Source organism: Coregonus lavaretus (genome assembly GCF_964263955.1).
Source record: "Coregonus lavaretus genome assembly, chromosome: 16".
Taxonomy (NCBI): Eukaryota; Metazoa; Chordata; class Actinopteri; order Salmoniformes; family Salmonidae; genus Coregonus; species Coregonus lavaretus.
In genome coordinates, this window is record NC_140003.1 from 19,863,226 (window position 1) to 19,877,590 (window position 14,365).

A 14,365-nucleotide genomic window follows, 5' to 3' on the forward strand; every position below is an offset into this window, starting at 1 on the left:
ATGATTCCATTCGACAAAACCACTCCCACCATCATCGACCGAAGTTGCAGCTCCAGCAGCCATTGTGCCCTTTCCAAATAGCCTATATTTTCAAATTGAATTACTTGTAAACATCATACATTTGATTAGTTCCAAGAGGCCTCCAGTGTTGTTGGATGGTTGCTTGGTCGCTGAGGCTGTATTTGTCTGTTATCGTAGAAAACACTTTATTTCAGATGCAGCAGGTTTAGCTACTTAGCTAGCTAGCATTGCTAGCATTAGCACCAAAGAGACAGACTGAGAGATACTAGGATTCTGTAATGATTTGCCTGTAAAATCCATAATAAATTATGTGTTTTTTTAACAGGTCTAAATGTTGTTTAAGACAGCCGCTAAGATGAAACAATTATTTCGGATGCAGCAGTCGGGCTAGCTAGCATGCTAACTAGTTGCATTAACTCAGTGTTAGGGTTAGCAGAGCTAGCTACTCAGAATCTACATTACAATTATTTATTCGTGTATTGCAGTTTTTTGGTGACAATGACATGAGCATATATTCAGCATGACATTTATGGAAGCATAATATATTTTCAACCCAAAAGTAATGTGAAATGCACATAGCTTATGATATAAGCAATATATTTTGACTAAGCTTTCTTCAGGGTTTGATAGCCAGCTAGCTAAGTGGCTGACTAAGTGGAGCATTGCTTTATAGGCAACGAAATGCACCCTGGGTATCGTAGTATGCTGTAGACGAGGGCAATACAGACGCTTCAAAATTACAAAAACTAGGAATCGTGCAGTATTACTAACAAAAACAATAAAACATCAAAATGTGCATAAAATAGTAGTGCATATACAGTATACTAACAGCATAATAACTGGTTATAAAGTGGCAGAGTTGTCCTTTACAGTCATGCCCATTTCCTTAATTCAGCGGTCATGTCGACCCTTTCTGAGACTCCTGAGCCGAGGGGCTCTCGACCTCTCTTCACAATGAGACCATCAGTGCTGCTTTTAGAACCAATGTCCAGTCCACCTCATGGGTCTTATAATAGTCAGAAGACACAGATCGACATACTGTACATGAGATCCTGACTGTCTTGGTACGGGTGTACAGTGTATCTGTTAGTAAAGTTCTGATAGAAAAAAGGCTGGTTAGGCCTCCCTATGATGTGTGGTTCTTTCTCAGTATGGCCGTTCTATGCAAGTACAGTATCTGATAATAATGGGGGGGGGGGGTTGAAGTGTGTGTGTATGTGTGTGGTCCTCGCCCACTCATCATCACCCGCACCACAGCACAGAACACTGAGCACAGGAAAGCGTTCGCTCGTTCCGAGAGGAGAGGGGGAGGGTTGGATTAATAATGCATGCTCTCGCTCTCTTTCTCCCTCGCTCTTGCTCTCGCTCTCTCTTCATCTCTACCCCTCCCCCTCCCTCACGGCTATAAAAAGGCTTGCTGCACACAGGTCAATGAGACATGCCTGAGTTTGATCAATAACAAGCCATGTTTTCGTTTATGCTGGCTTCCCACCCCCATGCTGCAGCTCTCTCTCTCTGCTGTTATCTACTGGACCAATTACAGCAAGCAGGAGTCATTATATATAATATATACTGCTGCACATGAAGTGCTTTTCATGCTATGCATTCTTCCCAAACAAGTTGAGGTATGCATTTACACAATGCGTGCTGGCCATTACCATATATCATATCGATTGCACAGCAGCAGTAACAAAGGAGATCCACTGTAAAGATTAACATTAAATCTCTGCATAGCATGCACTAGCGACTAGCTGAATGCTCTCTCTCTCTCTCTCTCTCTCTCTCTCTCTCTCTCTCTCTCTCTCTCTCTCTCTCTCTCTCTCTCTCTCTCTCTCTCTCTCTCTCTCTCTCTCTCTCTCTCTCTCTCTCTCTCTCTCTCTCTCTCTCTCTCTCTCTCTCTCTCTCTCTCTCTCTCTCTCTCTCTCTCTCTCTCTCTCTCTCACACACACACACACACACACACACAGTCTTGTTTAACTAACCTTGCGGGGACACACAATTTATAACCATTCTAAATCCTATTTTCCCTATCCCTTACCCTAATCCAAACCTTAACCCCAAAACCTAACCTTAAACCTAACCCTAACTCTTAACCCTAAAACTAACCATAACTCCTAAACCTAATTCTACTTTAACCCTAAACCCTCTAGAAATAGCATTTGACTAACAAAATGTCCCCAGTTGATCACATTTTTGTTAGTTTACTATTCTTGTGGGGACTTCTGGTCCCCAAAAGTATAGTTAAACACGTCCACACACAGACACACACACACACACACACACACACACACAGATTGGTCACTCCTCTGGTCTGCTCTTTGGCCAGGGCTCACCCTTCTCGACCTCCATTCCCAGAGTGCAATGTGATCCGAGAGAAAAGGAGAAGAGAGAGAGGGATAAGAGAGGAGAGGAGTGCTTGTTCATTATTCATCAACCTTCTAAAGGCACCCTCTGAGTAAGCATGTCCTTCAGCAGAGACAGGGAAAGAGAGAGAGGGCGCAAGGGCTTTTAACCCTACTTAATGTCCCTCCAACACTTGCTTTCCCTCCACTATCAAGGTCTCACTGAAGTGACAGACAGACAAATCAAGACAGAGTGCACCTGTCTTGTCGTATTCTGCTTACTGCCACCTGGGTCCTTTTAAGTCCTTGGTCTGCTTTATTTCACAGGCGCAGGTGTTACCATTGCCTGGAATTGTATTTCATACTCTTATTTATACTCTTGTCTTGACTCTGACATTCTCCTGGGCTTTATTTGTTGTTCAGGCTCTTGCGTGTGTGCACACACATACACATGCATCACTTGCACACTCACTCAAATTAATTTACATGTTACAGTAGCATTTAGCTGCAGCAGCGCTGCCAGGGATGTGTGTGTGTTTGTGCACATTTGCGTGCGCATGCTCGTGTGCTTGTGAGAACAGTGTGTGCTCGCTTGGCGGTGTGTCAGGGGAGGGAAGGGACCAGAAGCGTAATCACACTCTCTAACAGCCATTGCGAAATTCTGGGGGAATTGTTGGCAGCCACTGAAATGCTTACCGTCAACTTGTAATTTTTATAGCATCCTGGGGCTGAACACTCTGTAATATGCACACAGAGGTGGGCTTGAAAACCTGGAGTTAGCAGTAGCCTCTTTCCTCACACACATGCTAAACATAGTACCATAGAGACACACACCATTACTATGTATGATTTACCCCGTGAGTACTGTTACTCACTCACTTCACCCCTATTGCCTTAGCCAGTTGTGCGTGAATGGTGTAGGAATGAATTGGCTGGCGCTTCAATACGATGGTTTTGTAACGGGGTGTAAAGTAACGAGAAAGAGAAAGCTTTCTGAGGCAGACAGGCGGCCTAATGGACTCTCAGACGCTGTCGTGACTTGAAAACTTGGCTGCAGGTGAGCAGCGGAACTCACGGTTGACTGGTTACTCATTCCAGATGTTGCTTTGTAAAAATGTCCCACTCTTATTGTTCGCCTCCACAGCTTCCAGTGAACTGAATTGAGGTCAGTTGATGGCACGGTTGACTCCCAGGACAAACCATGGTGTCCCCTGATCCTAGGTCAGGTCATAAGAAGGAGAGGAGTGGTGTTATATCCTCTGTCCATAGGTCATCAGCTCAGTTGTCATTTCTTTTGCCACTCTCTGTGCTTCCAATGCTTCCATGTCTCTCATGCTGGAAATGTTTTCTTTCCTTAACTAGCACGCCTTTCATATTATGATAGAGGTAAGAGAAGTCTCTCTCATTCAGCAATTGGGTACAATCTGTTCACTGAGGACTGTTTTATTGGTTGGATTTGTTTTTGCATCTCTTATGAATATGATTTATCATATCCTTCAAGCTTGAGCCTGCCACCTCCTCAAATACACTATTCATTTCTATTTAAGTTGTAACTACGCACTGTATTTTACTTTTGTGATGCTCCTTAATGGTGTTTAATTGTGCACGGATATATGTTAAATCCACTGTCCTGCTTGGGATTCTGCAGCAGAATCGAAGTGCATGGACCGATGCCTCCGTGGTTGGAACGCAAGAAACTGAGCATGTTGTGAATGCAGCCAAAGAACGTGATGGTGAAATGATCGATATGGTGGCTTATATCAATGTGGGGTGGAAGGGAGGGGTGGGAGAATGGAGGCTAAGAACACACACACACAAACACAGACACACACACATACAGTTATAGGCTACTTAAATATAAAATAACCAAATAACCATTTTGAACAGAAGCAAACCACCACCTGCTGGTTTGCTTTATATCTAAGTCAGTACAAGGATAACCATTCTCAATATCTTGTAAACAACAGTATTGATTCGCCTGTTGAAGACAAAAGAATGCCTCACAAAGATGATAAATGTTAGGCCTCTCCGCCCTGTCCTAGCCTACATGGACAACTGGACCATAAAAATGGCATTGTTTTCATTTTTAGCAGTGCCTGTGCAATGATTGACACTTGAGAGAATAGAAATGTAAACATGACCTTGAACACTGTGAACGCAGCTAGAGGTGCAGGGTGTGGCTGGGGTTAGGCCTGAGCTGCATGCTTTAGCCCAGGCTATAAATCCTGTCCTATATGTTTCCCTCTTTCACTTGGTTTCCCTCCTCCTTCCTGTTCCACCCTTTGCTGGCATTAATCAGTATATTCTTTGTTCCCTTCCCACTGTGGCTGTACACATACAGTAGCAATGTGCATGCAGGCCATTATGTGTACACCCCATGGGGAAAGACAACCATTCTGTGTAGATATAGAGGTTCACTACTTTCCCTGCTGTTCAACTCAACCATTAGAGGACCAATAACGAACACAATATTATTATGTGACCTGCAGGCTATAGATATTGTGGTCCTCCAGGTCTGTGAGTGAGTTGAGTGGCAGCAGAGATGTTCTGCTTTGATAAGAGACCCAGAAACCCACAGCTAGTTTACACAGGAAACAGACCATCGCTTCTGCTGACAAATGTTTTTTATCTGATGGAAAAGGTCACTATACGCCTATAGGTTCTGGGCAGAATCATTCACACACACAGCCATATGAACACCCCACCTACACCTCCGGACATAAACCCATAGGTTCAACATACTATAGTCTATAGACCTACAACAGATTCTGTAGACACATAAAGGTCATGCTCAGTCAGTATTGCGACTAGAACACCCCTTTATCAATCTGTCATCAACATTATAATCCTGCCTTTGAAGTTCTCTTCCTTGATGGAATCAAGGTAAAGGTGTCTCTCTTTAGTACTGTCTGGAGCTATGATGGATATGTCCATTAAACAGGATCTATAGGTAGCGCAGACCAGAGCCATATGCCTATATAGACATGGCTCCAGTGCAGACCAGTCACAAAGAAAGGCCCAGACGAGTCCATGTAAACTCCTAGTTCCAGATCAGGAACTGTAGTCCCATTACTTTACCTCAAACTAAATAATCAACCCACCTCTGTTATCTTTCAAAGGGACTATTGAGGCACCTGGACTGGTATATCCTTTTTACACTACTGAGCCAAACCGAGCCGGAAAGAACAATGTGAAAAGAAAATATCCTAGCCAGCACAGTACGGTTCGGCCCGGCCCTTTAGTGTGAATCAGGTACTAGATTCCCAGCAGACCAGGACTGAGCGTCCCTGTTGAATAATTACGTGCTGCAGTAGTCAATCAGTCAGTCAGTGTAGTCCGTCCCCTGCTACTCTACAGTAAGTAGGTCAGACCTCATCCAGTAGTCCAGAGAGGAGACAGAGGTTGGTGATTAAGTTTAACAAGCTCACCACTTCCCTAGCCCCCATAAGCCCCTTCTGTCAAAGCTTCATAGTGCCCAGCCCAGCAGCTGCTCAAAAGTTTCCCTTTTCTTTGACTTGAGGCTATGGCCCAACCATTGACCCTGCTACACTGCAGCCATTTTGTATACTACTTCTTTAGTCACTGCAGTATGCCGATATGCAAAGCGTTGCACTTGATGCTTGGTCTCTGTGTAATAAACAGTGAGGTTGATGTGTCTTTTTCTCTCCTCTCCACTGCAGGACCCAGGGCCCTTGCTTCCTTCCCCCATCCTGGGTCAGAAGCCATTGCAGTTGATTGAGATCAAAGCCAGGGGGCGCTTCGGCTGCGTGTGGAAGGCTCAGCTACTCAACGATTACGTGGCTGTCAAAATCTTCCCAATTCAGGTACAGGACTGTTAGCCACTAACTAACCACCAGCAGCAGAATGCAGGGCTATGGGGGAGGCTTTCCCTAATTCTTTGTGAGGGAGAGGAGAGGAGAGCGTCGTCAGTCTTAAAGTTCCAGGCCCTAACTAATCCTCCTGGGCTGACCAGCCCTTTAGCTTAGAGGCCAATCACTAAGCCCACAGTGGCCTCGATTGACCACTAAGCACCAACTGACATAATGACAGAACATGCATACAGTCAAGTCCATAATTATTGACACCCTTGATAAAGATGAGCAAAAAAGACTATAAAATAAAGAATACAAATACTGAGCTGTATTGTATGCTATTTTTTGTTGTTGAAAATTATATTATTTTATACTAATACAATTGCTCAGAGAAACAGATTTTGTTTTAACAAGTAATACAAAATATATTTTTTTTAAAAGACAGGTCAAAAGAGCTCTATTTTCATGTAATCCATAGCACCGCTTCCAATCCAAGTGCCAATGCCGTTTAGCAAACTCCAGGCGGTACTATTGTCAGATGACCTGAAAATAGAGCTCTTTGACCACGCACACCAGTGGTAGGTTTGGCATCGGAAAACAGATGCATATGCAGAAAAGAACCTCCTACCTACTGTAAACTATAGTGGTGGATCTTTGATGTTATGGGGCTACTTCCACTGGTTCTGGGGCCCTTGTTAAGGTCGACGGCATCATGAATTTACCAAGTACCAGAACATTTTAGCCAAAAACCTGAAAACTTGGCTGCAAGTGGATCTTCCACTAAGACAATAACTCTAAGCACACATCAAAATCCACAAAGAAATAGTTAATTGACCACAAAACCAACATTTTTGCAATGGCCAGCTCAGTCTCCGGACTTGAACCCCATTGAAAACCTGTGGTTTGAATTGAAGAGGGTTGTCCATAAGTGCAGACAAAGGATATCAAGGATCTGGAAAGAGGATTGGTCTAAGATCACCCCAATGTGTTCTCCAATCTCATAAAACATTTTAGAAAAAGGCTCAGTGTCGTTATCCTCGCAATGGGAGGTTGCTGGAGTATTGAAAACAGGGGTGCTAATAATTTTGACCCCGATCTGTTTTAGATTGTTTTTATTACTTGTTAAACAAAATCTCTTTCTCTTAGCAATTGTATTAGGATTAAAGGATATAATTCAGCATACAATATAGCTCATTATTTGAATTATTTATTTATACTGTCTTTTTTGGAAAGAAGTGGAGGGCACTGAACCAACTTGAGTCGAGGTGCAACCAAAAAAATTAATCATAATTGAAAAGGAAAAGTCGCAACGCTCGCTCGCCATTAAAAATGAATTCTTCATAGTCTTTTTTGCTGATCTTTATCAAGGGTACCAATAACTTTGGACCTGACTGTATATTATACTGTTTTAACCGGTTAAAGAACGTTTTTTTTTTGTGTCTTTTGACAATTTGTTTACCCTACCAAATACTTTGCAATCTAATAGTGGGGGGAAATCCAATACTCACTAGTTGTTATTCATCTGACTTTATAGTGAATTTGTGGCCTTGTTTGTCATCATCAGGACAAGCAGTCATGGCACAATGAGTATGAAATCTACAACCTGAGCGGGATGAGGCATGAGAACCTTCTCCACTTCCTGGGAGCGGAGAAGAGGGGCACCAACATGGACATAGAGCTGTGGCTGATCACAGCCTACCACGAGAAGGTACAGCCCCCCCCCTGCTGGCCAAAGGACCACAGCACAATCACAAATTACATTCAGCCTAGCTCATTCAAGGTTCTCATGCTATAATTTAACAATTATCCCAATAAACATTAAGAAGATAAAGATATTTCTTTCTAATTTTCAGAGAATACTAGAATGATCTTTATCTGTGTTGAATAAACATGCCCTCTAGTGGTTAGAAGTAGAACAATCAGCTGGCATTATGTCAGACTGTGGTGGCATGTTGAAGGTGAGACACATTGCTAGGTGCTGTTATATTAACTGGCTGTATACCTCCATTTCCAGGGCTCGTTGACAGACTATCTGAAGGCCAACGTGTTGTCATGGAATGAGCTGTGTCACATAGCCCAGACCATGTCCAGAGGCCTGGCCTACCTCCATGAAGACATTCCTGGTCTGAAGGATGGACACAAGCCTGCCGTCGCCCACAGGTCTGCTCCCTGCTCTCTTATCTTCCCTGGTCATCTATCCTCCATGTTTTTGTCTTCCAATAAATCGATTATATTCTGTTTTATTCTATCCACTTCCTTCCTCCACAAACAAAATATCTCTGCTTCTGGATATTACACAACATTATTTATGGAAAATGATGGGTAGCTTTCCTCTCCCACGCTGTATTGTGTCTCATTGGTGTGTTTCTGATCTGCTGTGATCCACAGGGACATCAAGAGTAAGAATATCCTTCTGAAGTCCAACCTAACGGCCTGCATTGCTGACTTTGGCCTGGCCCTGAGGTTTGAGGCTGGGAAATCAGCTGGGGACACGCACGGACAGGTGAGCGATGGGATGTAGGTTGTGGAGAGACTGTTTGATAGACTCCATGATGTCAAAATGACTGGATCATTCTACATCATAGAATATGCTTGTCAATAGTTGAACTTTGTATTCCACAATGAACTGTAAACTGTCCAAAACAAGCATGACCGTTGATTTAGATTGATATCAAACAAATCAGTGTGTGTGTGTTTGTCTATCATTTCCAGGTGGGCACCCGGAGGTACATGGCCCCTGAGGTCCTGGAGGGGGCTATCAACTTCCAGCGGGACTCATTCCTGAGGATAGACATGTATGCTCTGGGGCTGGTGCTGTGGGAGCTGGCCGCACGCTGCAAGGCTGCTGACGGTAAGAGCACAGTCCCTGGAAGCACCATATAGTAGGGGTGACCAATCTTTCTCCTGGAGAGCACGATTTTCTTCCAACCCTACTCTCAGGAGAGCTACCCTACCGCAGGATTTAGTTCTAACTTTACTCTGCACCTTGATTAGCTGAATCAGCTGTGCAAGTGTAGGGCTGGAGCAGAAGCCTGCATACCCAGTAGCTCTCCAGGAGGGTTGTCCTTTCCTGCCATAGTACTACCATAGTCCTGGTCAAGGGCCACCACTGTCTAAGCAGGGAACCAGTCTGTTGTTATGGATTATGTCTGTCTGGTTCCATGGAGCAGTATTGACCTGGCCTGGCCTAGCCCGGGTTGATGTGTCGGTGATCAGCATGTGGAACACCCTGCACGACCTCTGTGGTTATCACTGGAGGTCAACTCGGAGTTAGAGCTTGGTCAGAGGAACTCACCGGCTCAGAGAGAGACCTCCACTGGTCAAGAGCTGTTATAAACTGGGTGGTTCGAGCCCTGAATGCTGATTGGCTGACAGCCGTGGTATATCAGACCGTATACTACGGGTATGACAAAACATGTATTTTCCCAGCTCTAATTACGTTGGTAACCAGTTTATAATAGCAATAAAGCATCTCGGGGGCCAATATACCACAGCTAAGGGCTGTATACAGGCACTCCGCGTTGCATTGTGCATAAGAACAGCCCTTAGCCATGGTATATTGGCCATATACCACACCCCCTCGTGCCTTATTGCTTAATTAGACCACACAAAGCATCAGCTCTGAATTCCTTCTGAGAAACTCAGAGAGCACTGATTGAGTTTTGACTACTGATGTATTTTCTTTATTAGCTCAAAGGAACTATTGGTATATTGATTGCATTTTGTTTTGTGAATGGGTCACTGTGGTTTTGAGATTTGTGTGTAACATTGTGCTGTGTGTATGTTCAGGCCCAGTGGATGAGTACATGCTGCCGTTTGAGGAGGAGATTGGCCAGCACCCGTCCCTGGAGGACATGCAGGAGGTAGTGGTCCACAAAAAGCTGAGGCCCACGCTCAGGGAGTGCTGGCAGAAACACGCAGTGAGTAGATCATATACACCATGTATCTTAAACTATAATGTGACTGAAGAGGCAGTACAGTGACTACCACAAACTACCAAACCACAAACTACCAAAACCCATCGTCATGGAACAGTGAGGACATAGAGTACAGAGAAGCTCTGCTGAGCAGAAAGAATAGCACAACTACTGAACAGCTTTTTACATTAACATGACAATGGGCTTTTATAGCTAAATATAGCTCCATGTTAATTTCCCCGTATAAGCCTGTCTCTCCCTGCCATGGCCAAGGCCACTTCTTACCTCATCTGTTTATGTCTTGACTACGGTTAGCTAAGATGGTTTGTCTGAATCCCTACTGTCTGCAGAGCATCCTAACTCGAGTCCAACGCAGACACTTATTGATCGGAGAATGATACCATCTTTGAGGCCCGATTTCTCTCCCCCCAGTCTAGAAGATAGCGGCCATTTCTGAAATGTCTGCTGAGTGGCCTCCTTCTCACAGTTTCTGCACTATCAGTGTCTCCTATCGGATCTGTTTTCATCCTCACCCTGGCTATTTCCTCTTCTGTGGATCTGTAACAGTAGATTAGTTAAGCTAATGGCGTCTGGTCTCTCTCTGTCCACCATGCCGCCCCACGGGCCTCGCTCGCTGTGTGTCATTGTGCCCTTGTGTCGCAGAGGGTAAACACGCGTGTGCTAATGTGTGTGCTCTGTCCCTCCCAGGGTCTGACCATGCTGTGTGAGACCATCGAGGAGTGCTGGGACCACGAAGCGGAGGCGCGTCTGTCGGCGGGGTGTGTGGAGGAGCGCGTGGTACAGATGCAGCGCCTCAACAACGTCACCGCGCCCGAGGAGATTGTCACAGTTGTCACCATGGTGACCAATGTGGACTACCCCCCCAAAGAGTCCAGCCTATGACTAGGCGTATGAGTTAACACAGGACAGGAGAACAGACCCCACAGAGACTCGTTCCACATCCGTCGCTGTGATTGTACACAAGGTGGCGGCAAAATCACTCAGTGGACCTGGGTTCATGGAGAACCATCCAGGTCTGAACTGGTTCCTATTGCGTTTAGCTACATGTGTGCCTAAAGACTTCCTCACGCCTGGGTCATTTTAAAATGGGAGGGCGTGATGGGAAAACAAACTATCAATCATCTAGATCCCTCACTGGACGCACCTTGACAATGGACAAAGTAATTTTTAAGTTGACCTTTTGGCTGATATTACTATTTTTTGTAAAAGAAAGGAAAACATACTTCTTGGACTGACTTCAGTTTTTTCTCTAAGAAAAGGAGGAACAGGAGAGAAGAAGAATCCTGACACAAACACAGTTAATTTCATTTCAGTATAAAAAAGGGCAACTTGGGTTTTAAACACATTTGCTCTTTGTGTTTCTATGAATGACTATTGTAATGCCAATAAGAAACAGCTTCTGAATGTCTGTGTATCGCTGCTGTACATATATCAACAGAGAGAGAGAGAGAGAAAACAGCGTAATCAAGGTTATTTATCCGGACCTGCCTCACAGCATTTCTATAGAAATAACCATCAACCTCTTGAGTCTCTCAACAAGGTATACCTCAGTTTCACATCCTACAAATAATGATGTTTTCCTTCGTAACACTAAAACCACTACAGGACATCGACATTCAGATGACATGTTTTGTACTGAAGCTTTTTCAAATTATGGAGTATGCCAACAAAAATGGCCATTCACAAACCAGTGTTTTTGCCTTCTTAAGTTCTTTGTTTGTGTATTTTATATTTTGCCCCAGCTATTCAAATGTGACTGTGAGCATTGTTGTTTTACCAACATTTTTTGACCGTTTAAACATGTTGAGAAGAAAATCCCTGAAAATATGAATATATTAGACAAACAAATATTTTAAAAGCATTTCCCTTATTAGATTTGCGGTGTCCACAGAATATTAAAAACGCATGTTTGTTTCCTTCTTTTTTTTTCTATGTAAAAGTGTGTGACACTGGTGTCAGTTGTTCGAAACCCCCTATTGATTTTTAAATGAAATGTCTACAATCCACTGTAACGGTATTGCTCTTTCTCCCTGCCCTGTTTGTAGTATTTTCTGTTTCTAGTTTGCTATTTTCATCATATTTCAATACGTCTCAGGAAGCACACATTACTCTATGACCCCTCCTCTCTGCTTTTAGGTGCTGACTGATTCTCGTGCCATTATTTTGGAGACAACTTAGTCAAGGGGTGCATACATGAGGTCTTTACAGCTGGTGTGGTTTTCAGGTAGATGTCCATATAGAGGGGTTATTCAGATCATGTCAGGTGTTATACATTACTAATGTAGCCATCATGATCAAATATATGTGTTCCCCCTTAATCTTGTATTCCCCATCACTAACAGCATGTCCATCACTTTGGCTATGTGCTCCTTAGACAAGACATAAAAAGATTAAAATGGCCAATTGCAGCTTTCAGTTTCTAGACGGATAATGTTCTATTAGTAGTCCTGTTGTACTCAAACACTGGTGACTCAATTATGTGCTTCTCTCCATCAGACATATTTTGTTATAGCCTACCACATAACATTCAGGGATATAATAACACTACGCTTTTACTCAGTTAACAGTATGCAATCAAAGTTGGAGCTGACAGTGGCTTCTTGCCATGGCACCAACTTTCACTCTCAATGTAGCGTTTGTTTTTTAATCAATGACATCAGCTGTTTTTGTTTATTCTCTGACTATAAACCCCTACATCCTCTCTGGCAATAACTGTATGCCAACTCAATAGTACAATGATATGTAAGTTATGGATTTAAAGTGGTCACGGCATCTGTAGGACTAACAGCCTGTAGCTCAGAGGGTTTCTTATTCTCTCACTCACTGACATCTATGCTACTCTTGCTATTCCTCTCTAACCTGAGCCACTATTTGATTCAGGAGTGTAGGCATGGGGATCCAACAACAGAGCAATCTTCAAAACCAGGGGAGACAGATTTGCAACTTCTGCCAGTTTGATATATACTTACTGTATTATCTGTAGCACTGATGCCAAGAAGGAAAGTCAAATCCAATATTTTTGTTTCCATATATTCCATACTTTTAAAAAACACTGCTGCTGTGCAAATGCTCTATCTCACTAAACAGATGCTCTCCCTCTGGCCTCAGAAGGTTTCTAGGTTTATTTTATGTAAAACAATACTACATTATTTGTTACTATGACACCATCATGTTTCTAAGGAGGCACACATTACATTTAGCCTACATTATACCCCCTTAAAAGCCAAACCCCTCTATGACATTAGCAGATGACTGGATGGAAAATGCACAGTATGTACATATTAATGTTGTTTTAGATTGTGATTTTAGCATGATGTTGTTTTTTATGGTCTCAAGGCAACAACAAAAAATAATCCTTTCTAATGTTAATAATATTCCAAAAAATATTTTAATGTTGTTTATTTTATATGTAATTGTATTTTAAAAATGGTTTTATTAATTTATGTCAAGACCCTGGACAATGCTAACTTCTCTTTCAGAAGAAGAAGTATTGTTATTATATATCTTTACGCTAGTAAAGACTCCCTGGATTGGCTCATACTTTACCTCAGACAGACATCCTAGCTGTCACTCAACGTTCCCACAACATTGATCAGTGTTGAAGGCGAGTTGTATGGTGCAACCATAGACTTGTATAATTAACAATGTTGTGGGAATATGATCTGAGATTTGACCAGCTATGGAGTTTTTATTTTCTTTAGGAATTTCTATGTTATGGTGACATATATTATTTTGTCATCACACAATAGAAATGGTGTCACTGTTAACTGAGGTTTGTGCTATCTGCCGATATTCTCACCATAGGCATAAATGGCCATCCTACTATCAAAATAAACATGCCATCTTTTCCTTTGTTTTGCAAGTATTTAACAAACAGTTTCAGGGCTTGGATGGAAGTGATTGTTAAATATTGTACAGAATAAATTGTATGCTATTTCTCCCCCTAAAATAAAGTATAGTGACTGCTCTGAACAATGTGTACCGTCTGTTTTTGGGGTTGGGGTCAGTTCTGAGTATGAAAACACAGGTGCACTTACTCTTCCTAGGCAGACGGGTTGCCTCCCACAATGTTAACAATGTTCCAGACCTAGGTCTGGGATTTCCGAGACGACACTATCCTGGGAGCAATGAAAAAGAGGCAGCAACATTCATCCAATGTTTACCCACCACCTGTGTAAACCCATTAATGTGCATATGGCTGTGAATGAATGTCACAACTGTGCTGCTGATTTAGGATAGATTGTGAGAATAT

At 42.9% G+C, this 14,365-nt stretch overlaps 1 protein-coding gene across 1 annotated transcript in view; it reads left to right on the forward strand.

The window, feature by feature from the left end:
• The window catches only part of LOC311143611 (activin receptor type-2A-like), a 45,501-nt gene extending 31,419 nt beyond the window's left edge, over window positions 1–14,082 (forward strand). Inside the window, exons 5-11 of the mRNA XM_084179465.1 lie at window positions 6,044–6,187; window positions 7,740–7,883; window positions 8,190–8,335; window positions 8,564–8,678; window positions 8,888–9,026; window positions 9,965–10,095; window positions 10,801–14,082. Coding sequence (XP_084035591.1) covers window positions 6,044–6,187; window positions 7,740–7,883; window positions 8,190–8,335; window positions 8,564–8,678; window positions 8,888–9,026; window positions 9,965–10,095; window positions 10,801–10,995 — 1,014 coding nt within the window. The 3' untranslated portion in view covers window positions 10,996–14,082. The remainder of the gene's footprint in view (window positions 1–6,043; window positions 6,188–7,739; window positions 7,884–8,189; window positions 8,336–8,563; window positions 8,679–8,887; window positions 9,027–9,964; window positions 10,096–10,800) is intronic.
• The last annotated feature ends 283 nt before the right edge of the window (window positions 14,083–14,365 follow it).